Source organism: Nicotiana tomentosiformis, chromosome 5, assembly GCF_000390325.3.
Source record: "Nicotiana tomentosiformis chromosome 5, ASM39032v3, whole genome shotgun sequence".
NCBI classification, from domain to species: domain Eukaryota; kingdom Viridiplantae; phylum Streptophyta; class Magnoliopsida; order Solanales; family Solanaceae; genus Nicotiana; species Nicotiana tomentosiformis.
In genome coordinates this window covers 29,573,722-29,598,111 of record NC_090816.1, presented here as the reverse complement: position 1 = coordinate 29,598,111, position 24,390 = coordinate 29,573,722, and the positions used below count along the sequence as shown (strand labels likewise).

General features: G+C 35.6%; 2 protein-coding genes across 2 annotated transcripts; one reads left to right on the top strand and one right to left on the bottom strand.

Annotated features, from left to right (window-relative positions):
• The first annotated feature begins 834 nt into the window (after nt 1-834).
• Nucleotides 835-7,254, top strand: LOC104085882 (biotin carboxyl carrier protein of acetyl-CoA carboxylase, chloroplastic-like). The gene is made up of 7 exons (XM_009589999.4): nt 835-1,146; nt 3,348-3,401; nt 3,495-3,640; nt 3,718-4,027; nt 4,224-4,295; nt 6,819-6,884; nt 6,980-7,254. The coding sequence occupies exons 1-7, from the start codon at nt 955-957 to the stop codon at nt 7,001-7,003; spliced, it is 864 nt and encodes a 287-aa protein (XP_009588294.1). The 5' UTR covers nt 835-954; the 3' UTR covers nt 7,004-7,254.
• Nucleotides 7,255-8,754: 1,500 nt separating this feature from the next.
• On the bottom strand, nt 8,755-22,162 carry LOC104085883 (uncharacterized). The gene is made up of 13 exons (XM_009590002.4): nt 21,815-22,162; nt 18,007-18,059; nt 17,284-17,452; nt 17,096-17,159; nt 16,588-16,667; nt 16,290-16,443; nt 15,177-15,238; nt 14,941-15,003; nt 12,996-13,054; nt 12,568-12,649; nt 10,238-10,281; nt 9,915-10,133; nt 8,755-8,998 (listed from the first exon to the last, which is right to left on the bottom strand). Exons 1-13 carry the CDS (start codon nt 21,959-21,961, stop codon nt 8,980-8,982), a joined length of 1,215 nt encoding a protein of 404 aa, XP_009588297.1. The 5' UTR covers nt 21,962-22,162; the 3' UTR covers nt 8,755-8,979.
• Nucleotides 22,163-24,390: the final 2,228 nt, after the last annotated feature.

The window sequence follows — 24,390 nt, the reverse complement described above, 5'->3', positions numbered from 1 at the left end:
CAATCCAGTCAAGTACTTCTAGTTCAATGCACTACATTACGATCACCGATCAATTCTATAAAACTTATCAATCATCCTCCTGTTCATCTAACAAAAGGTATTAGAACATATAATGGCCACCGACTGTACACACTTGCTAAGTTGCATGACAAAGAGTTGTCTGAGAAAGGATCATCATACTTCAACCCCCTCAGTGATAACCTTTCCTTTGAATTCCTATTCTGTTTGTTCTGTGAGGGAAGAAGTCCAACCGATACAAGTCTTGACAGTTTTTCCATCTAATATGTAATGTATTCTTAAGTACCTATGGTTGATAGAAATTGACATCAAGCTTGTTTTGGTCAAACAAAGTATAAATACATAGGGGTTTTAATAGTACTTTATATACATAGGGGTAAAAGTATAAATATAAAAATTTTTAATGGGTTAACGGTTTACCCGATAAGAAAATTGAGTAATCTGTCCCCAAACCATTAAGTCGTTAATTATAAAATCTCAATCCGTTCATCATCCATTACCCCGATAATCCGATACCAATAAACCAATTAGCCATCGGTTACGTTCAATTAACGGTTTCGGTTCGATTTTGAACTACTTAGTCCTCTCTTGAAGTATGGTTCCCTAACGTGCTGATTTTTCGTATCAGAATTTATTGTATTGGAAGAAGGAAAGAAATCAACTTGTATCCTTATATTTTTATTTTTTATATGATCTCAAATATTTAAATATTACTTCTTGAAAGAAAAAGGAAAAAAAATCCTTTCATTTTGCCACGTCATCTTGATTTACTGCTTCTACCTCCTAAAGGGCTCCACATGCTGATTTGTCTAGATTAGGCTCTTCTAAAACTCCAAAACTGTGTCGTTTTATTCATTAGCCATTATCTCCACACTCTCTTTGGTTTCATCGACGCACTCTGTTTTCCTCTCTCTCTCTCTGAATATCGGCGAGCAAATGACGACGTCGTTCGGAACAACGGCGACGCCGAAAACGGCGGCCTCAGCTTCACCGGCTGTATTTCCGGCCAAAAATGCCCCGAAGTCTTTAACTTTATTACCGTTCTGCCATCATCGCCGTTACAATCCTTCACGTTCCAAATTATCCTTACGGTTTGCTACAGCGCCCAAACTCCAATTCTCCTGTAAGGTATTATCGCTTTAAAATTTATTTGTGTATATTTTATGTATGCAGGTAAATAGCGGAGTGTCATGCATGAACTATTATTTATTTGAGTATAAGTTGTATAAACCGACGCTGTAAATAAATAAGGCAGGTTATCGCGCAACAATGATAGTTTAAAAATTCGTTACAGTGTCGGTTGATATTAGTTCAACTATATTTTGTTTTAGTTGGATCTGGATTCACAATTTTAAGTCAGTATGTAGACTACTACGCAAGAACAACATGTATGACACCTCAGTCACAAACTATTCGGGACTCTTTTATGAATGTATACAATAAAGCTACCCTTCAGTTCCAAACTAGTTGGGTTGGTACAAGGGCAGCCCGGTGCACTAAGCTCCCGCTATGCGCGAGTCCGGGAAAGGCCGGACCACAAGGGTTTATAGTTGGGTTGGTATAAATTTTTAAAAAAATTTCAGTTGTAATCAGAGGCGGAGCCAGAATTTCAATCTTATGGATTCTGGATTTTAGAATGACGATTCAAGTGTTAATAACTGGGTTCTAAATTTAATAATTGTACATATTTAATGAATTTGTTAATACAAATGCACTGTTCGAGCAAAAGCTATTGGGTTCTCCCAAACTCGTAGCCGGGCTACTAGCTCCACCTCGCATGTACTTATATAGTTAAACTCTACTTTGTTTTAGTTGGAGCCACATTCACAATTTTAGGTCAGTGTATGCAGAGTATCATGTACACATACTGTTGTAAAATATACAAAAAAAACATCTATTATGTCCCAATCACAAGCTAGTCGGGACTCTGTTAGTGTAGGTTTATAATACAATAAAACTACGCTTCAGTTCCAAACTAGTTGGGGTTGGTATAAAAAGATTTTCAGCTGTAGTTGTATAGTTTGAGTGGAGCTCACTGCTGAAGGATGCATTCGCCGTGGTTTTATTTATATTATCAGTATAGTTTTATTTCTTTTGGGTATTCGTTTGCTTGTCAAATTTCATCCATGAACTTTAAAAGTCAAAAGAAGTGAAATCTACAAGCTGAAATTGAAACTGTAAATAAAAAAGATACCTTATTTGTTTTGTTAAATGCTATGAATGAGGTCTAGCTAATTGATTGGAAATTAAAGGTTTCGTCTTTAGTAAATTTGTGTCAATGTTTCTCTTTTTATTTCTTCTGTTACTCTCTTTTCTTCTTCGTTGTTAATATTAATGAGAGAAGAGTATTAGAAACCTTTATTACTGATTTGACCTGGGTCTACGAAGTTGGCAGAATAAACAGCAACAAAAACAATTTTGAAACTCCTTCATGTTTTGAGAAAACCTAAGAAATTTTCAAAACAATTAATGAACAACACTTCTACTATTGGTTCTACACTTTTGTTGCAGCAGTTCCGAATCTCAGATTTATAGTCAATGGGGTCAAAATGAGTGATACACACAGTGTGTGTAAAGCATATTTTTTTTTTTTGCGTATGTACTTATGGACAGAAGTAATGGGCTTAGTTGAGCCCATTGAAATCTTCTTTTCTCGTTAGGTTTTCTGTTACCATCAGGACCCAATTTTTTTTATTGAAATAAACTCAGTACCAAGCTGAGACAAAGTACATCAACAAAACGAGGTAGGGATCCTCTAAAGCTGTAAGGATTCCACAAAGTCCAGCATTACATTAAATCGTTAGCAAAACCTGCATTATACCATCTTTTTAAACTATCCGGACACAATTATTTCATCGACAATTTTGTATCTTCAATAATGATGGAATTCATTTGTTTAACTTGAAAGAATCATTCAGAGCTGCACTTCCAGGGCATTAATTTGGTGGAGGAAACACATCTTAAGAGCATTGGGTAGAATTTAATTTCTTTTTTGAGTGCATTTGCTTTTAAAAGTTGTTAAAAAGTAAAGAGTTTATCTTGGAAGTTAGATCATTACAGTTGATTCTGCTGCACTTGGTGCATCTGTTGGTGAGTTCTTTTCATCTTCTTTCTTTTTCCTGGAAAATGGTGATAGATTAATATATGCTAAGAATTTGTCATATGGAAGAGTTATTTGGCCCACCAGCCCCCGTGGCCAAATAATACTCTGTATAACAGATAACTTGCCCAATAGAAGAGCCAAATTACCAAAGATGACACTTATTATTACTGTTTACTAGTACCAGATAAAGAAGACTGTTGTGGCAATAATCTTTTTTTTTTTATAGGGGTTGCAAACTAGTCGGAATCATTCAGCCGTAGCAAGAGCCCAATTGAATGAGGTAAGATTCTTTCAGTGGTTTTCATTGGAGGAAATTCTTTCAAATGTTGTGTCATTTGTGAAAAACCTTTTGGAGCCATCTGTTGCCTTCAAGGTTGCTGTTGGTGGATCTTCAAATGATGCAGCCACTCCAATTACTCAGTCGGAAGAGGTGAAATCGCCATGTGAAACTTCATCAGCAACTTCGGTATCGGAAGAATCAATATCTAACTTTATTAGCCAAGTTTCAAGCCTTGTCAAGTAAGTGCTCCCATTTGTTTCTTAGTTCTCTACAGAGACTTTTCATGAATAGTCATGACAGACTGTTCTTTGTGCAGGCTAGTTGATTCTAGGGATGTTGTGGAGCTACATTTAAAACAGCTTGATTGTGAAATTTTAATTCGTAAGAAGGAGGCACTACCACAACCACCGCCTCCTGCCCCTGCACACGTCCCAATTCTACAATCATATCATGTGCCATCTGTACAATCTAGCCCACCTCCCGCACCTGCTCCTCCTCCAGTTCAAATCCCTGCACCTTCTCCAGCTGCAGCAAAGCCATCTGACTCATCTGTTCCACCACTCAAATGCCCAATGGCAGGGACATTATATCGAAGTCCAGGACCTGGTGAACCACCATTTGTGAAGGTACTGCATGTCCGCCTTTTATGTAATGAATTCAAATATGGAAACCTCAAAAATCAAAAAAAAAAAGGAAAAGAAAAAGAAGAAAAGGAAAAAATACAGTTAACACTGTATCAAATAAGATGCTGGTTTGATGATCTCTCTCTCTCTCTCTCTCTCTCTCTAATTCTTTTGGCTTGCACGATGTGCATTACGACAGGTTGGTGACAAAGTGCAGAAGGGTCAAGTTCTTTGTATTATTGAAGCAATGAAATTGATGAATGAAATAGAGGTAATCTTTTCTCTTTTCCTATTGCTATAACTTCCTTGCTTGCTGTTGCTCTCTTGTACTAATGTAGGAACTCTGTTTCATGACTTTTAACTGTTTTTGAGTAACATATCTGCTACTGCTTGTAAAATGATGCCGAAGAATTTTTGGTTCTTACCTGCACAACTATTAGAAAGGCATTCAGTCAAATTGAAAGCATGATTAGAAATTATATACTCATTCACCAATGAATATTTATCTTACAGCTCATACTTCTCAGCTGTTTAGTCCTGTGTGGAATTAAACTAGCATCATAACACTCAAAAAGTTCTGAGATCGAGATTGCAATTGGTTTCTAATGTATAACCTGCTTTCTGCATAAACAAATAAGAGATGAGGTCTCCAAGGGGATGGCCTAGTGGTTGAGGCATGAGAGTAAATATCTGGTGATCCCAGGTCTGAATCCTAACTGCAACACTTGTGTGACCCCATGCTCCTGCGGTGGTTGGTAGGATTTCCTTGGCAACTTAAACTTGTAGGCTGATCAGGCTGCCGTATGGATTAGTGGAGGTTTGCATAAGCTGGTTTTAGACTAAGAACTTTTGATTTGCCATTGTACCATCTGCGTTTCCTTTCCAAAATGATGTCCAGTGGTTTTGCTAGAGCTTACAAGAAAAAAAAGAGAGACAATCTTAAGTATCCCTAAATTTATATGTTTCTACTCTACTAGCCCAGACCATTTCCTATATATATTGGACAAAATATCTGTTTCTGCTCTACCAAACAAACTAAGAAATTCTGCTTAGAATAATTGGATTAGTAAAAGTAGTAAGGAAGATGCCGAAAGGATCCTGAGGGTTTGATCGCATGGTGCAACAAACTTAGATTTTTATCCTTGTAGGTTGCTTGGAAAATGCTGCATGCTTAAACTTTGTGGATCAAGTTTGGATTTTGCTGTGAAATGTACAGAATGTTTGGAAACACCTCTTTCTGCGCTTGTGATTCATCTTGTGGTTGTGATAGTAGCATTTGATTGGGGTTATACCAGTTGCCAGTCATTTTAGACTTGGTAACATCGAAGGATGAATTTGATCGAGGAAACAGGAATCAATTGTCAAATTCTGGTCATTGGCAAGAGGTCGTACTGCTAGAGGGATTAGAGATCAAGTGAGGTCTTCTTTTCACGAAGTTGAGTATAAGTGTATGTCTTGACAGGTCACCAAGGTAATCAAGTGCGGTCTTCTTTTCAAGAAGTTGAGTGTAAGTGTATCTCTTTACTGGTCACCAAGGTAATCTTATTTTAGGAAGTGAACTAAGTTTCTGGCAGTTAGCTACTCAACCAATTAAGGAAGCCAATATAAGAGAAATTTAGGGGGCTTAGTGTTCCTAAGAATGGTTGGAGCTGGTGGATTTTAGAGATAAAGAGAAATATCCATGGTCTTTAATAATTCACCATTGCCTCATTTTGAGGGGAAAATATAACTTAAAGATTATACCTGGACAGACTCTGTTCTGGGAAGAGCCATTCAGTGTTTCTTATGGTGTAACTACACTGGAAATCCCTAATTCGATATACTCTGTAGGCCCCTCATTCTCCCTTCTCTAATATGTTGGGAGTTTTAATAACGGAAAAAGCCTTGGAGTAACCGGTAAAGTTGTTGCCATGTGACCAGGAGGTCACGGGTTCAAGCTGTGGAAACAGCCTCTTGCTGCAGGGTAAGGCTGCGTACAATAGACCCTTGTGGTCCGGCCCTTCCGCGGACCCCGCACATAGCGGGAGCTTAGTGCACCGGGCTGCCCTTTAATATCGGGAAAAAAAAATCAGAAGTTCTATTTCTGCGGAAATTCTTCTACAGATAATCTTATACCTGTTTCAATAAAATGCTTCTATATGGATTGTGCCTTCCTTTGATATGCAAATATAGAGGGGTATAGATCAATAGTCACTTTTGATGACTATCTGCTAATGCTCTTGGCATATCTATCAAAAAAAAAAAAACTCTAAACAAGCGGCAGAGATTTCATGTTTCCTTACTGTCAAAAATCCTTTCTTGGCAATGTGATGCCATTTTATGGAAATTAATGGTAGTTATGACTCCTGTCACTATTTTACCTGTGTTATCCATCTTCATCATATTGACATAAAACACCCGTTCCTTTATATCTGATACTTGAGAGCTGATGAGAGAATGATGGCATAGAAAACCTTGCGGTAACATTTTGTTAAAGCATTTATTTGTAGTTTTCGCTCAAGGACAACATCTAGGGTTGTCCGTGGAACTCCCTGATTTCCTTTTTCTGATAAAGTAATAATTTTTAAAAATAGTTTGGACAAAAGATGCCCATATACAAGAAGAAAACCAAAAAGTAGAAAACCTACAGAAAGGGAACACCCTGATTTTATCTCCTACTTTTACACTGTCCTCTTAATGTGCTTTTCTAGTTCCACCATAACAAATGTAGGATCTAAAATGATTTTATTTCTAGTTTCTTTTAATTGTCTTGCTCTGCTTAATTTGACTGCTATGCTCTCACTATCTCCTTCAGGCTGATCAATCAGGAACCATCATTGATATCCTTGCTGAAGATGGCAAGCCTGTCAGTGTTGATATGGTCAGTTTCTTGACTAATCTAATCCAACTATTCAGTGGTATTTCAGTTTATCTTAACAACATTTCCTTCCTAATTCCATATTTATCTCTGTGCAGCCTCTGTTTGTCATCAAACCTTAGAATTGTTCAGAGTAAAACCCAGTAAACAATAAGCAGAGAAACTTGGAAGGTGCTACTTTTGTTCCGTGAGATCTTGCAGTATTTCAGTTGCGATGGCATGTTACAATGAACGACAATGAAGGAATGGTTGAGCCTTGATGAACTCATTAGGAGATTTTTTATTTAACCCCGCAGTATTCTTTGACATTCTATGGGTACTGGCTTACTTTTTTCCAGTCTTTTAACATAGTGAAGTTTGTGCCTTTAGCAAATTAAGGATTTTGTGCAGTTGGATTAGCCACCTCTCGTTCTCTTCATTCTGTTATCATTTGCCTAGAAAATAACCGTAAAAAATTGCCTCTGGAACGCTCGTAAAACCTTCATAGAACAACCAATTTGTCAACTTTTCAAAAGAATCTTTAGTGAAAAAATTTCAAAAAAGTTGTCCGACGCGGCTCCAATCTCCTACAATTCTGCAGAAATCATCAGTTAATTTCCTCGGTTGTTTACAGTTCGTTTATCTTACGCTTAGCTTCATTAGCTACTGCTGTACGCCCATTCAAGTACTTGTATTTTTACTCGCATAATATATTTTCAAACGGCAAACAACTTTTGAACATAATGAGAGAAGCCGCTTGAGATGGTTTGGTCATATCAAGCAGATGCATTAGTTGATACATGTAAAAGAGTGAAGGTGTTAAAAAAGCAACGTATACTTAATTACACGGAATGAAGTTTTTTTCGAAAGATCTACACTCTTGTAACCCATGCAACACTTCACAAAAATAGGGGATAAAGGAAGAATTCTATATAAAGTAATCATAATTACCTAGAAATATATTCTAGTTATATTAGTACTTATGCAATAGGTAATATGCTTTCTAAGGGTCTTTTGTTCCTAATAAAAATTTATGTAACAGTAGAAAATATATAAGACTTCTAATATTTTTATTTTTATTGTGTAATATATGCCTGAGATGGACTTAAGTGAAGCTACATGATCCAAAAATTCACATAGCCAATCAAAACTTGTTTGGAATTGTAACGTAGTTGGTGGTAAAAAATAAAAATTGAGAAATACAATTTATATAGTAGGTAATTCCAAATGAAGCATAAATACTGTTCACCCATTATCTTCCCTTATTCTTATTCTTTATTTTTATTTATCTTACAACATTACAACTTAAAAACAAAAGCACAAAAGAAGGAAATAATGAGGCCGGCTACCCTTGGTGATTTACAATAGAAAATGAAATCCACATTGAGCTTCAGACCTGGCCCAACTACCAAACTGAAAGACCAACGTTGAACTTATAACACAAACATTAACCAAGTTCAGTCCTCCAATGAAAGGAACCGCTAACCCAATACGACCCGTTCAGGGAAAAAAGCCCCTTTAAAGACGGGTAGAAGCCTCAGATAAGCGCGGAATTCAATTACTTGTGTTAGTATATTTTAGCTTTAAAAACACTCGTCCACATCTAGTGTTTGCACCAAACCAGGATGCATATCGTGGCTGCACACCTCAACCATAGTCGATATAAACTCTCATCTCAATTTGTCGCGTGCTAAGTTCATATAGTAAACAAGTACAAGCATTTCCAGGAACTCACAAGGTAACTCGCCAATCAAGTATAATTTACCCATCAATACGTTTTAGCCAGAAACACACCGGCGGACTCCCGAGAGTTTGTTTTTGGTCGATGCTTGTATTTAAATTTCCATTGAGCTATTTACCTCCGTCATGAAGGTGCAATCTGAAAGTGCGGCAATCAAAAATACAAAACCTTGCATTGTCATAAAATTTAGCTGGTGCATAAAACGCACATGTAATTTTGAAGGTCAATCTCAAATTTCACCTAACACTGCAGAATCAAAAACTGACCAAATAAAGACAGCAATACATATGGCATCGTCTCCTGGATACTACAAAGTACCAAACATCCAACAAGTCGCGACACAACTTTTCCAGCTCTCCATGCCACAGCAGCTTTCACCTAGTAACGATCATATCGCCTGGAGACAGAAAAGAAACAGTTAGCATATATCGAACCCCTATTACCAGCAGGGGGTGCACTCACATCAAGCTAATCAAAAACCCTTCTCAAATGCATTTCTGTTATAAACTAAAGAGAAGGTACTAGTGACTGCATCAAGTATCTATATCTGCTAAAATCATTATAAGTTTTGCACTTAGGTGGAAATATGTAGTAGCTTTAAATTCTAATTCGCATGGAGTAAACGAAAAAAATGCAACTAAATGAAATATGAAGAAATACCATTTTGATAAAGTATTTGAATTAAAAAAAACATTTTAAACTTCTTATTCAAATGAACAAATATAGTTTTAACTTTTTGATATCTAAGACAAATTAGTAAAAGATTTTCTAATTCTAAACCTCTAATTAAAAACTAATCTACTTGCAGTAAATTTTTTATTTCCTACTCCTAATTACTAACATATTCATACAGAATGTTTGTTTAACAATCAAAATATCACTACATCAATTATATTTGTTGTTCAGTGCTGCCCTTTATAAGACGAATCCCATGTGCACCAGCACTAAGCCTGAGCTGTTACGGCTTAAGCATGTCTAGTGCGAGCCTTTAGCAACTGATTAAAAACACTAATGTAAAGGAACATGATATATAATGGGGGATAAATCTATGACAGTGCCTTCCCCAAAAATTTTTACCACATTAGTGGGAGGTATGGGGCAAATAACCCAACATCCCTAGCAAATCTCCTTCACTAAAATGGTATGGGGCAAATAACCCAACATCCCTAGCAAATCTCCTTCACTAAAATCAGAAGCCCTCCGCAAAGAATTGGAAGCTACTCATTATACGGTACATGACAACCTCACACCTTTAAGTCCACACAAAATAAAACTATATATAACGCAATCAGCTTAGTGGAAAAAATTAGAACCTGTGGCGATCATAATCCCTTGACCGTTCTCTTGACCGTGAACGTGATCGCCTATGACTTCTTGAATCATAGTTGCGAGAGCGGTCTCTATTTCTGTCACGCTCACGATCATAGTTGCGATCTTTACTCCTGCGATCGTGATCTCTCCCTGCTTCGCGGCTATCAACTCTGTCCCTGCTTGATTCTCTATCACGTTCCCTGCTTTTTCTTTCTTTAGATCTGCATATATTAAATTCAACACTTGACCACAAGATAGTAAAAGCAACAACAGATAAAGTAAAAAATGCTGAATAAGCATTTCATAATAGGAGATCCAACACTACCTCCTATCTTCTTCTATGGCCTTCCGCTTCTTGTTTCTTTCTTCCTGGCAATTTGACATCATTGAGATAGCACAATTGAAGCATATAACAAACTCCCACAGTTACGTCCACAAAATTAGAATGAACACATATTCATGGAATAAACTAGCAATGTAAAGAATGATAAACAATGTTTTTCCCTTCTTTTATTGACGAGGTAATTGGTCAATCAGTAAAGATATATGTATTTTGATGCCCCGCCTAAGGGAGAGTCAGTTCAATAATAAGAAATACTTATATAAATCAGTTGGGAACATGCACATCCGTACTTATGCTTCAGCAATTAAAAGCTGGAAGAAAAGTGTTGAAGACACATCCAAATGAATAAAAGTGTGATCTCTCTAACAGCTTAAGTTTTTAGATGAAAGGGCCACACACTTTAACATGGTATCGAAGCACGTTGAAGTCCTGAGTTCGAGTCTCACTGCCACCCATGATCAAAACGAATTTTCACGTGCTTGGCCCATGAAAAAATTTAAGACCCACACATGAGGGAGCGTGTTGAAGACATAATTAAGTAAATAAAAATGTGTTCTCTCTAACAGCTTAAGCATTTAGATGAGATGGTCACACTTCAACAAAAATACATAAACGTCATAAAGGATAAGTATTAAGCAGTCGCTATAGCATAAGAACAATAGTAGGAAATACAAAGGAGTTTCTCGTAACTATGGCCTGACACCTCTATCGGTATTGAGTCAATACTTGTTTACCCTGGATGAGTTAACCAACACAATTTAAGATGTCGTCCCTTGGTGTATGCTATTTGCTGACGATATTAACTGACGAAACCAGCAAGGGTGTAAAAAAAACTTGAATCATGGAGAAGCACTTAAGAGTAAGGATTTTAGGATAAGAAGTAAGAGTGAGTATATGCACTGCAACTCTAGTCAGCTTAAGAAGAGTGAAGTTGAGGTGAAATTAGACGGGATTGTTGAACCTAAATGAAAACAATTCAGATGTCTTGTTTTTCCATGAGAATGTAATGGTAGATGAAGACGTTACATTGTACTAAAATCAGTTGGTTGAATGGAGAAGTGTTACCAAATTCAGATATCATGTTATGATAAAAGGATGCCTGCCAAAATGAAAGGTAAGTTCTATGGAACACTTGCAAGACCCACAATGTTATGCAAGAGAGAATGTTGGGCTAAAGTTCAACATAACCTAAGTGCAGCAAAGACGCGGACGTTAACATGGATGTGTGGTCATAGTAGATCAAACAAGATTAAAAATAACTGCATCTGCCAGAAGGAGCAAGTAGCACACAATGCACATTGAGGATAAAAAGACTAAAATGAGTCTTTTGAGATGGTTTGGTCAGGTCCTGTGTCGACCTCCAGATGTACCGGTCCACAAATGTGAAACTATGATGAGTGTAAATATTTAAAAAGGACGAGGTAGATCTTTTTTTTTTTGAAAAGGACGAGGTAGATCTAAATCATATGGAAATGAATTTTTCTCGAAAGATCTACAATCTCTTGGTAGCCATGCTGACTTAGCGAAAGATATGACACAATGGATAAAAAGATCTATATAAGTGATGCCAACTAGTTGATGTGTTGTAGTCAAGTTAATATGCTTACTTTAGGTCTTATGCTTTCTAGGAGTCTTTTAGGTCTATTAGGGATTTTCATGCCAGTTGGGGAAAAAAAGAACTTATTTTGTATAATGCTAACCCAAGATGAATTAAAATGGAGAAAACATGATTAGTGAGGATTCATATTGCTGATCCCAACTAATTTGGGATTGAGGTGTAGTAGTTGTATGAGTATCTCCTTTACATAACTACTAACTCTTTCCTGCTCTCAAAGAAAATCAAGTTGAAGTCACTTATTCAACTATTCTATCATGTCTTAAATTATACCCTAATACAAGTTCCATAAAAAAATATTTATAGTTCTAAGCACACATTTCACGTCATTATGAGGTGATATGAGAACTTATTTTCCCTATGGACCTACAAGATCAGTAAAAGACAATAGAAAATCTCTACAAAAGAAAATATCTGAGGATAGCAAAACTCCAAAAGAACATACATATTGAAAATTTCTACAGAAGAAACTGAAACAGCAGGACCTCAATCAAAATATTTAAATTACCAATTGAGCCACTAAAATCAAATACTTGTTTAAATTTCTAAGTTGATGACTGTTCCGCAGAAGCCACTCAATCAGAGATCATTTTATGCAACCAGATAAATGAGGAAACAAGCACAACTGTTATACTTCCAATAAATGGGCCTGCGCTGCAACAAAGAAATCTTGAAAAATAGATATTCTTATCTTTACCTGAAGTTCAGCTAATTTCTCACGGATTTGCATATAACCCAAATGAAGCTTTCCTCCAAAATGATCAGCTAAGCGACGGTCACTGAAAAGAAAAGATGAGAAAAGCAAGGATAGCTGGATATTATTAGTACGCTATCCAATTAGTTTTAAGAAACAAAAATTGTAGAGATAACAAAAAATGAGGTTGCCCCATAACTTTCTAGCTAAGCATAACATGACTAATAAAATTTAACACAGAAAAGACGCACATTATTTAGCGGCAAAAGTTTATCCTCGAAAAACTGGGCCCAAAAAAGCCTGCTGGTGACAAGGAGGTACAATCGCCATGTCAAAAACTGAAGCACTCAAAACTTCAAAGTAGCTCTTTATTTCCCTAAAAGCTACTTAGCATATCTTCCAAAAGCTGAAAAGGAAAAAGGAACATTCACCTGTCATAAACACTTAAAAAAGCTCCACAGATGTCGCACACACGGAGCTTTTGATCAGTCTGCAAAAGTTATAAACAGCATGTCAGAGATAGCAAATTCATGTCAAGACCACATCCTGAGATTTCTCAGCAGGAATATATGCAAGAATAGAAACAAAGAACAGTCATTGTTATATGTGCCCACTTGAGGCAGTTATTCTAGTAATACAGTACCCAATTTAAAAAACATTTCAGTTCTTTCTTTGACTTAGGTACTCAAGGAATTCTTAATAGTCAGTTCATTTCAAGAAAATGTTAAGCCTTCCATTAGCATCGGAAACTATGAAAAGGAGAAGAGAACCTCTATGTATATGCATATATGTGCCCACTTGAGGCAGTGATTCTAGTAACACAATACCCAATTAAAAAAACATTTCAGTTCTTTCTTTGACTTAGGTACTCAAGAAATTCTTAACCGTCAGTTCATTTCAAGAAAATGTTAGAGACACTTCCATTAGCTTCGGAAAGTATGAAAAGGAGGAGAACTTCTTAGTTCTTATTGACTTGATTGATTAGAAATCTAAAATTTGCTTATTTTGAAAAGCGTTTTTTCTAAAAGTGCTTTGCGTAAAAATACTGCAAGCAGTATATGAGGCTAATCAATTTGAAAAGCACTTTTGAGCATTAAATTCGTGTTTGACCAAGCTTTTTTCATAATGGTAACAATTGTGTTTGACCAAAAAAACATACTGAGTGGAACTTCCTATCCTTATTTGGTCAATCACACTGATAGGCACTCTTAATAATCTGTAAGATCTTTTTTTGGTTGTAATTGTGGTGTTTGGGCATCTCTACTAAATCATGAGAACCTATTACCACCCAACAACACATGTATAAACTAACTCTATCCACCAAAGCTTAAACAGACGAGAACAAAACACATGCTTTTTTTGCCTTGAACCTGGCCCATGGTCCATTCCAGCTTCTTGACCACCAGGTCACACCTTTGGATGCTAAATATTTTGTAATATTTTCTTATAACAAATATTTACTAATTATTTCTTAGCTATACATGTGTGAAACTAGACACATGTTCTCTTAATATTCAATACACCCCTCAAACTAAGAGTGAGAAAACCAACTTGAATTTTCTAATTTGGAAATATAAAAAGTTGCCATCAAAATCTCACTATATTACATAATCACCAAAAAAGTGTTAAGATTCTTTCCTCCAGAAGTCACTGGTAACAGACAGCGCAAGTACTTTTTGCACTAGCAACGAAAAGAAGAAAATTGTAGCATATGTCCAGCACATCATCAATGTAGCTTGAAATTGGCAAAAGAATGACAGGAAATAAAAATTTAGAGAAGGGTGTTGGTCGCTATAAAGAGGAGGGTGTCAAGCATTAGGCACCATATAGAGCAAGCAAACCCACCCACTGCCTCACCATGCTTTCAGAAAATAACTCTTTTTTTCAATTTATGTGTCGTACTTTCCTTTTTAGTATGTTCCCAAAGAAAATACTTCTTTTTATATTTTTATTTTTTTAATTCCATCATTCTCATTTTATCCTTAATGACACATCCTGATAAGAATGACATGACATGTTTAAAACCACAAGATCCAATTGATAATTTTGGTATGTTATACACACCTTTAGTTTTCACTTGTGGGAATACAGTGGGTTTTTTATTGTTGTTGTTGATGTTGTATACACACCTTTAGTTTAAGACCGCAAGATTCAAAGTCTTCAAAACTTTGTGCCTAGTCAAAACTAAGACACATAAAATATAACGGAGAGAATAATATTTTGGCCCCTCTTTCAAGGAATCGTCTGGCTAGATTTTCAAAATAAAATTGCTTTTCGTTCAGATTAAATTCAGTGAAAGTACTTACACAAACTCATAATTGAGGAGAAACAAATACAACAAATAATGCTCATCAAAGTTGTAGAAAGTAGACTTACAATCCGCACATCAACTGCAGTGTACTTTGAGGAATCCTGACCAGGGTCTTGCCTCACAGGCAGCTGAATGAGGAAGACAGGCATATCAAGGAGAGAAGTGTTAAATGTAGTCGAACTACAAGGGTAAGTTTTTTAAGCCCCAAAATAAAATTAACAAAGAAAGATAAGAAGGGCAAATTAAATTCTAAAAAGTTATATTTGAGCACAATTGAGTACAGAAAGAACTGTTCGACAACCTTCTTAAGAGCTTCCGCCTCTTCCAATGCTTTCTGAGCTTCATCAACCATTCCTTGCTCACCTAGATAACCCAGTAAGAGGAAAAATGTAAGATAAAGCAAGAAAAGATTCAGCAAAATCGTGTCATGCTACATATAAAGCAAGAAAAGATTCAGCAAAATCGTGTCATGCTACATAACATCCTTTTTATAAATTAAGGTAACTTTGAAAGAAGAAGAAAAGGTGCACCAAGGTACCAAAATACTGTAAAAGGTATAATATTCAGCATTGAGCTTCCAAAATATAACTCACCTATACAACAAGACATTTTTTTTTTTTTTTTTTGCAAAGATAGAGCAGCTATCATAACGTAATTCTAGTGTACTACTCACTTTGAGGGTTATAAAACACATGCTCCCATCGTGCTTAAATCACTTTTAAGGCAATTTCTATTAACATAATTCTCGACTATTTCACCGCGTACCTGTTACCTCCCATTAAATGTGTTTTTATCGCAAATTGAGACCATGGGTATGAGAATCATACACTGAGTCACTGAGATTTGAAAATGATTCCCCAATGCAGAACCAAATGAACTGGAATTAGCATAGGTATATTTACAAGATTCACAGCAGAATATCGCTCCTCTGATGTCAAGGGATGATAACTATTTTCGAGTTCAAATATCTAGTTAAAAGCACATTATTTTTCACTTTAGTCACATAATCAGCCTGCCATTTCCATAAGTATTTATTAATAATAATCTCAAGGTTGCCTTTTCAAATACAGACACTTTTTTTTAATAAGTAATGGGTGTTGGGTAAGATAAAACCCAAACTTGGTCACTATTTTTTCCTGGTGTTACTTTCCATTTGACCTGCTCATACACTCGTGCATGGACATAAACCAAAATAATGAGACTGTACCATATCCAGCGAGAATCAACAGCATATCAAAGAGTGAATTCTAACTCTTTGAGTGGAAAAATTGGAGGTTGTAAAGCAACACAGTTTAGAGCTATTTAGATACAATATCCAGAGAGTCAATAGCATATCAAAGAGTGAATTCTAACTCTTTGAGTGGAAAAATTTCGAGGTTGTAAAGCAACCCAGTTTAGAGCTATTTAGTTTTACCAAGATCTTCTGCTTTCTTCAGCTTCTCATTTATCATTTCTTGTATGCGAGGATCTGGAGCAGCTGCGGGCAAAGGTGCTAACTGTGGACCGTTCTGAAGTGGCTGTGGTAAAGATGCTCGATCTTTGTTAAATGCATCCAAAAGGAGCATTGACTGCCATTGGATAAAAGAAAACACCTATGAGTTCTAACCATATACACTACAGCCATATGAATATTAAGTATCGCAATGTCATTAGTTTTTGCCTATGTTGACTAATTAGCAAATTAATTCAATGTCTCCAAGTTCCCTCTGTACCTGTTTGTCTGCTCTCTTAGTTCTGAGTTCTTCAACCTCTTCCAGAGTTCGAATTTTCATATCTGTCTTGCCTTCAAGATCTACAAAGAAGTTAGATTGTTCAAGAACTTTGCCAACTCAAAAAGATCTTCACCAGATAGAAAATGGCATAAAATAATAGCACTTTACATTTTATTCCTCAACAATTCAATTCGCTCAAATTTACTAGGCTAGATCCGAGTAAGAAACTGAACTATGTAAATTCAGACAAAGTGACAACGAATGTTATCATATCACCACCAATCATCAAGCCTATTTTACTCCTTTAAACTGTTTCATGCTCAAGCAGTATATAGATTAGCAAGCCAACTTGTCATTTTCATATATAATGAAAAAAGTAAAATATAAGCAACCTTATATTGGTAAATAGCCAATCAAGACCACATAAGCATGCTTTCCCGATGCAGGCAGTCAGCTAAGCCTAAAAGAACTTACCATTTTCTTAGAGAGAGAGCCTAAAAGAACTTACCATATACATCAGCTTCTTTCAACTTCTCCTTGATTTGCTTTGACAACTCATCAATCTCCGGTGTCTGCAATTTAGGCAAGTTGACAACACTTGTAACAAGGACTAGTAAACAGAGGAAGGGCAAAGAGGAAGTGCCAGTGACCAATAAAAGAAAACAATGAGCTTGGAGCCCAACAGTTGACTATTACCAGAGTAACTTCAGATACTGATATGGCAATAGCAGCTTTGGCATCCTCCTCGTCAAGCCGTTTAAGGGCTCTAGTTATTTTCCTGTCACACTCAACAATCAGCCTATCAATTGCATCCTCCAAGTCCCTGTCATAGTTATCCTGACCCTTTTCTTTTGCTTCGACATATCTAGAAAAGGTTAAGGTAATGATCAAGAAGCAATATTGATCAAAGAATGCAGCATCTCTTGTGCAACCTTTTTTCTCCCAATAAGGACATATCTTGACATTTCTCTTCTTTTTTTATGTTTGGGCAGATGGTTTTTTTAATTTTTTTTTTTTTGGGGGGGGGGGGGGGTGAGGGGAAAGGACTGCACTGATGTACAGAAAATCCGTGTTAACAACGACCATAATATATTTCACAGACGTCTAGTTAATGACTCAGTTCAGCAACTAGGCAGGCAGTCGGCCAGCAATATTGTAATAGTTTCTACAATCATTTGACCTAAATAAAATAGAACAGTGATTCATTGAACTGTAAATAAATCAAAGAAAAAGGAGAATGACAGAATGTATGAAAAAACAAAATTGTATAGTTAAACAACCTGCGACAACAGCCAGCCTATCTAGTATGTATCGAGACAAAAAAAATAATCTAGTTTTACTTAATAGCCCATGCATGGCCATGAAAACATGAATATGGAACACTTGCAAAATCATAGTATACACGTCAAAGAAGGATACTCTTTTCTCAGTTGCAAAGAGTGCACCTTAGGGCATGGCCCCATATCCATTTTCTGCACAACAAGAAAGAAATTAAAATAAAAAATCAGTGCACAAAATTTATAACCAACAAGGAAATGCAGAGGAAGGGCGTAGACCTAGAACAAAACTGAACAACTCCACCCTCCAGCCCACCAAGGATTTACTATCGTATATTCTTTTTTTTTTAAATAGTAAGGATGCCATCTGCAGCTGACCCTTTAGTACTGACTAGTTTCACCTTATCCAAAAATTATTGACTAATTTCGCTTGACAAAAATTATTGCATTTAGATTAAATAAAGCTTGGTATCATATGAACAATATTGGATCATTTTCCTTTATAAGCATAGAGCATTACTGATTAAAACTTGTCGTTTCACTAGTTCACATCTTCATACTTGAACGAGTCAATTATGGTGGACAACACTTAACCTATATGGTACCCAACGGGTAAGGACAGCTGCTGTAGATTATGTCATGTTTAGCTGGGCATTGAGATGTAGAGAAAGTAGACCATTTTATCCCTAAACCTTAATGACACTCTTTTATAGGAATGACATGCCATGTTTAAAACCACAAGATTAAAAGGTATTTTTGGTATGTTATACACACCTTAGGTTTAAGACCACAAGATTCAAAAGTCTTTTTTACATTCTTAAACTCCAAGCATAAACAAACTAAGAAAAACAAAGTGCGGAGTCAAACTAATTACATAAAATGAAACGGAAGTAGTATGACTTTATCAACAAAAAATTAAAAAGAAAAAACTCTAGAAGAATTTTCATTTACGATGAAATTTAACAAAATTGACCAGCCGCAAACAGGAGAAGTCTCTAAATATTTTTAAATGCAAATAAAAAGCATCACATCTAGCTGATGGGCTCCCTACCAAATGTGTTTTGAAATATCTAAAAACTAAGGTCTTTTTAAATTTATTATTTTGACCGGCGAAATATCAAAAGTCTAAGGTCTTTCAACCGCAAAGAGCTCCCAAAACCCATGTAATTAAAAACCCCGTGCTAAAAACAAAATAAATAGTACATAATTCTACAAACTCAGCATTTTTTATAAAGTAATAAATTATCAAAGATTGAGCAAAAAACATATGTATACTAGTATACCAAAAAAGTAGAAAACCTACAAAAAAAAATATGATTTTTTACGAACGACACCCGATCTTCTATACATAAGGAAATTTCATGGGCGCACCAAAAAGAAATAAGGGATGAGAAGTTACTCCTCAATTGTACAAAATTCTTCTCTACACCCTTAAGAGCTTTCATATTTCTTTCTCTCGAAAGGACCCACATAAGTGCTAGTGGCGCAATACTCCACTCTCTGCATATTCACCTTTTTCTACCATAATTTCAGCTGAACATTACCTCTTTCATAGTGTCTAGCATCACCCAAAGTATGCCAAGCCATCTAAGAGTTCCCCACCATAACCTTAGAGCTATAGGACGATGTATGATGAGATGGAGGACATCTTCACGACCCCCTTGCACATAAGCACTAGTTGAGATAAGCAACCTTTCTTTTCGTCAGATTCTAAAACATCAAGAGATGGTGGACATAAGCACCAAACCACTTGGACATAAAGCACTAGCTGAGATAAGCAACCTTCCTTTTCCTCACATTTTAAGCCATCAAGACCACCCCATTCTACTGCTAGCCATGACAAAAAAGCACTCTTTACTCAAAACTTTAGAAAACCAAACCGAGCTACATGGAAAGACAACCTCCTCCGTAATGAGAAGTTTTTCATAATAAGACTTGACATAAAATACTCCATTATTCCCCACACCACCGCTCCATACACTACTGTAATGTGCTTTCATTGTGGAGCATACCAACCAGGCTTTGGAACTCTACCACTTCCTACTTGAAAATTCTTCCTAAACCTCAAATTTATAACTACTACTCCATCTTGTAGTCATCGGACCAGATGGATAGGGCATGAAATTCAGTAAATATTTGGGAAAATAATCCTCAAAATGTTATCATACACCACTTCTGCCCCAAAAATTCATCCTCCTCCCATCCCTTACCTTGAATGACGCATCGGCAGTAAACTCTTTCCATCCCTTAAATATTCCTCCAATGTTCGCACACATAAAGAATAGTGACATTTTTAGTCCTCCAACCCCTTCCAAGGTCCCATATTTTTCCACTACTACCTTCCTCAAAAAAGAATATTCTTCAATCCTAAATCTCCATAACCATTTACCTAATACTACCTTGTTGAACACCATTAGAGTCAATTGATTTGTGAACAAGTTAAGCTAGAATTATAATTAGGGGCGGGAATGACAGGATTATCTAGTTGATGTACTTATAATTATAATTATTTGGGGATGGTTGGTTCATTGAACTAAAAATGAACATACGGAATATAATATAATACACTGTTTGGTTTTACACTAAATAAGTTTTTTTTTTTTTTATAACTGTGGTGTCCGGGCCAGCTTGCGCGCACCTCGACTAATTCCACGGGATACCTGCCACCTCCCACCAACAACAGGTACCAGGTAACTCTATCCACCAAGGCTTGGATAAATACATTAAATAAGTTTGAATAAACTTTTATCTAATTTTAGTCTTGGATTTCTTAAAAGTCTTTGGGAGAAGCGCTTTCGAGAAGCGAAAATGTGTCATTTTGTTATTCTATCCTGGGATAGTTATCCCAAATATAGTGTGGTACAAACAACCTCGGGGCTGCTTTTACCTGAATCAAAAGTTCAACCAAATCGCAGATAAACTAATCCCACATTTTATCTCAAAATTATTATCCTTTATCCTTGTAATCAAACAACCCCTTAGATCTTCCAAGACCACTCCAACACTTAAGGGTAAGAACGATCTCCCATCAAACCATGTGGAAACCTCCCTATCATCAAACCCCATAGATAGTTTCTCTAAAGTCTTTCCAACTTTCACGTGACACTTCCCGGAGCTTGAAACAAGGACATAAAATAAGTGAAAATGGTTGATAATGTGCTCTTAATAAGTACTTCTTTATCTCCTTTGGACAAATATCGTTTCTGTCATCCTACAGGCTTCTTCTCAATCCTTTGTAGTACCGGGTTCCATGTTGTTTGATCCTTATTTGAAGCACCTACTGGCAAGCCAAGGTAGGTAGTGTGATAAGCCCCAGCCTTAGAGTTCAAAATATGTGATAACATTGCAACATACTTCACCTCTCCAACTAGTATGATCTTTTCCTGAAATTGATCTTTAAGGTGTGACACTGCCTGAAACCATGTTAACACATGTTCTTGGTGTTCCAGCTAAACAAACCCAATATAACCTTAGCATAGGGCTTCGTATGTATATTTTTTGAATAAAGCTTTTCAACCAAAACATCTTATTATGAGTTCAATTTAGCAATTATGTAGCAAACTAGTTGTTCCAACTCCAACCTCTTCTTCTTTTTTTCCTTTTTCCAGCCAAAATGCACCAAAAATGCCTAGTCTACGAATGCACGCACAGAGCGGTTAAGGTTATCCTTTCGTGACCTGTAAGTCACACGAACTCAAGGTAACAAAACAGCTGAAATGCAAGGGAAAAGCTGTACATACATTCACTCTCCCATACCCGGCAGTAGTCGAAGAACACCTAATTTTCACACGGTAAGATCTCTATAGAGCAACAATATTTCAATCTATGGCTTCAAATTTATTTAATTATCAAAATTAAAAATTAAATGACCTAGGGATTCAAATACAAACAAACAAATGAGGAAACAGGTAGACGCAGAGATAGAGAGAGCGGTGTTAACAGTTACGCACAGTGAGTTGGAAGAGTTCGTGAGGGCAGAGACCGGAGAGAAAGAGACGGCAAACTTCACGGTCATAGTACTTGCGATCGACCTCCGTTACGTCGCCGTTTCGGTTGGCTCCCATTAACACATCCAGTTGCTTCCTTATGGCGTCCATTGATGATGAACGCTTGAAATTCGCCGCTATTCAGGCTTGAGTTGCTCAGTCTATGGAAAGGGTTTTTTCCTTCAGTCTTCCTCTTTGGAAGCTTTTCAGTTCTCCAGTGCGCTTGTTTTATAGGGTTTGGCAAATTGGCTGTTTTGTATAGTTTTTTCCTTTTCGTTTTGGTGAAAAATAGTACTATATTTTCCCTTTCCTGTCATATTAAGGTAGCAGTATAGACTTTTTGTTATAATAACTAGCAAATTAATAATGACACGTTGTAGTTTAAATATTTATTTATACTAGTTTTAGGATACGTATCCAATAACAATGTGTATAATTTTTTAAAAATTATAAGCTCTTGAAAATAAAATTTGAACAAAATAGAAATTCTTGAAAATGGTGAATATTTATCATATTCAGTTGATAAAGTAGCGGATGGCCTAGCTAAGCATGAAACAATCAACATAATTTTAAAGGCTCGGTGAATTTTTATGTGTCCCCTTCTTTTAATATAATTTTGTATCAAAATGATCGTCTACGTACCATATATTACAGACATGTCAACTATATATTAAAAAAATTTAGCAACAGACAAATTATTTTATACATGATTCTATTAGTTATAAGCTGAATTTCATAGCTAATTCTTATTTGTTTTTAGTCAGTTTATGTAATAAACTATCTTAGTAATAATATTAGTTTGTTTTTTGCCAAAACTTTGTCCATCTATTTAATGCTATTATGCATTACGGTAATTTAGTTAAAGCTGTAAATTCACAAATATATTATTACAACAATAATTAATATTTCTAACAATCTTGGGGTAGAGAGACTGTTTCTGATAGACCCTCGGCTCCCTCCCTCCAAGAATTTCCCACTTTGCTCTTGGGATAACTCAAACTCACAACTTCTTGGTTGGAAGTGGAGGGTGTTTACCACTAAAGCAACTCACTCTTGTCAATATTTCTAACAATAATGGTAGATATTAGTTCATATCAACACTTGCCTTAGTATTTTAAGAATAGAAAATAACCGATTCAACAACAAAGCTGCTAAAGAAATATATATCATTTAAATTTTAAAAACAGTAAATATTTCATAAGAAAGGAAAATAAAAGGGCAAAATTGGTGTTGTATGATTAAAGGACAAAGAATATAAAAAAATCACACAAATCGTGGACTTCCCTGGTTGGAAAAAGAAACTTTTCTCCTACTTTTTTGTATTCTTTTTATTGTCTTGATATTTTGTTTTCTTATTAGGAAAAGATATCAAAAATTATATTTGGACAAAACTTATTTGATTTCGAACTCCTAAATAGTAGGAAAGTTTTTTGAGTTTACAATTTATCCAATGTAAAATATATTTTTAAAGGGTAGAAAGGGCGAACGACGTTTCGCATGCTTTTAATATAGTACTAGTCTCTACGTTCGTGCATCAGTGATGAAGGTTTGTTTCAAAAAGAAAATCAAATTGCCTTCCATTCCTAAAAACATACAAATAACCAGAGACGAAATTCTATACCTAAATGTAAGTACGAAGAAAAATAATGGCACCATAGAGTCCCGTCAGATCATTGTCGTCTAGAGCTTGAATATTTCGACCAAAATAATTATGAGTTTACCTTTTTGTCATTCTTTTAGAATATATTCTACGGAGGATAATGTACTATTGATTTTTTTCCTTCCATCTATAGTTTTTTTTTCCATTACTCTCCTTGAAAGTAGTTTAATTATGTGAACTAGTGAAAATGACTGCTTTTATGAAGACAGAATTTGATGATGTGATTATACATATGATTGTTAACCTTGAGCATTTATTTCTTTTGATATTGACTTTTCTTTGACTATAATTAGACGTATTTTATTGCTCCTCTTTTAAGAATTATTTTGGCTCTGAACAATTCAAGAAACTCTTCAAATCCATCTAAAGATGTGTACAACACTCTATAACAAATATCACTTCAAAAAAGAAATAAAAAAGAAATTAAAGTGACAAGGGACTTCACTGTTGTCTCAATATATAACGGAGTTGTATGAACAAATCTCAGATATTCGCTATTACACCTAAATCATATTATTCTTCCACTATAAAATTATACATATCTGCTAACACTATCCAACTAAGATTAGAAAATAATTCAATAACTTTGACAAAGCAATTAATAAAAATATGATATTTTCTCGTACAAGTCAAAGATGTTTATGATTTTTCCTACAAAATACACACAAACATATACATGTTGAGACCTTGCCATTCGAATCATATCCACTTACCTATGTAGACATAATTACATAAAGTCTACAACATACATACATAGTTATTGTTTATAATCTATAGATAATAAGAAATCAGAAAAAATTATATGAATAATATGTTCTACATCATCTTTGCAACTATCCCAAAATTATTAAATCATTGAACGTATACGGTTTTGCTTCAC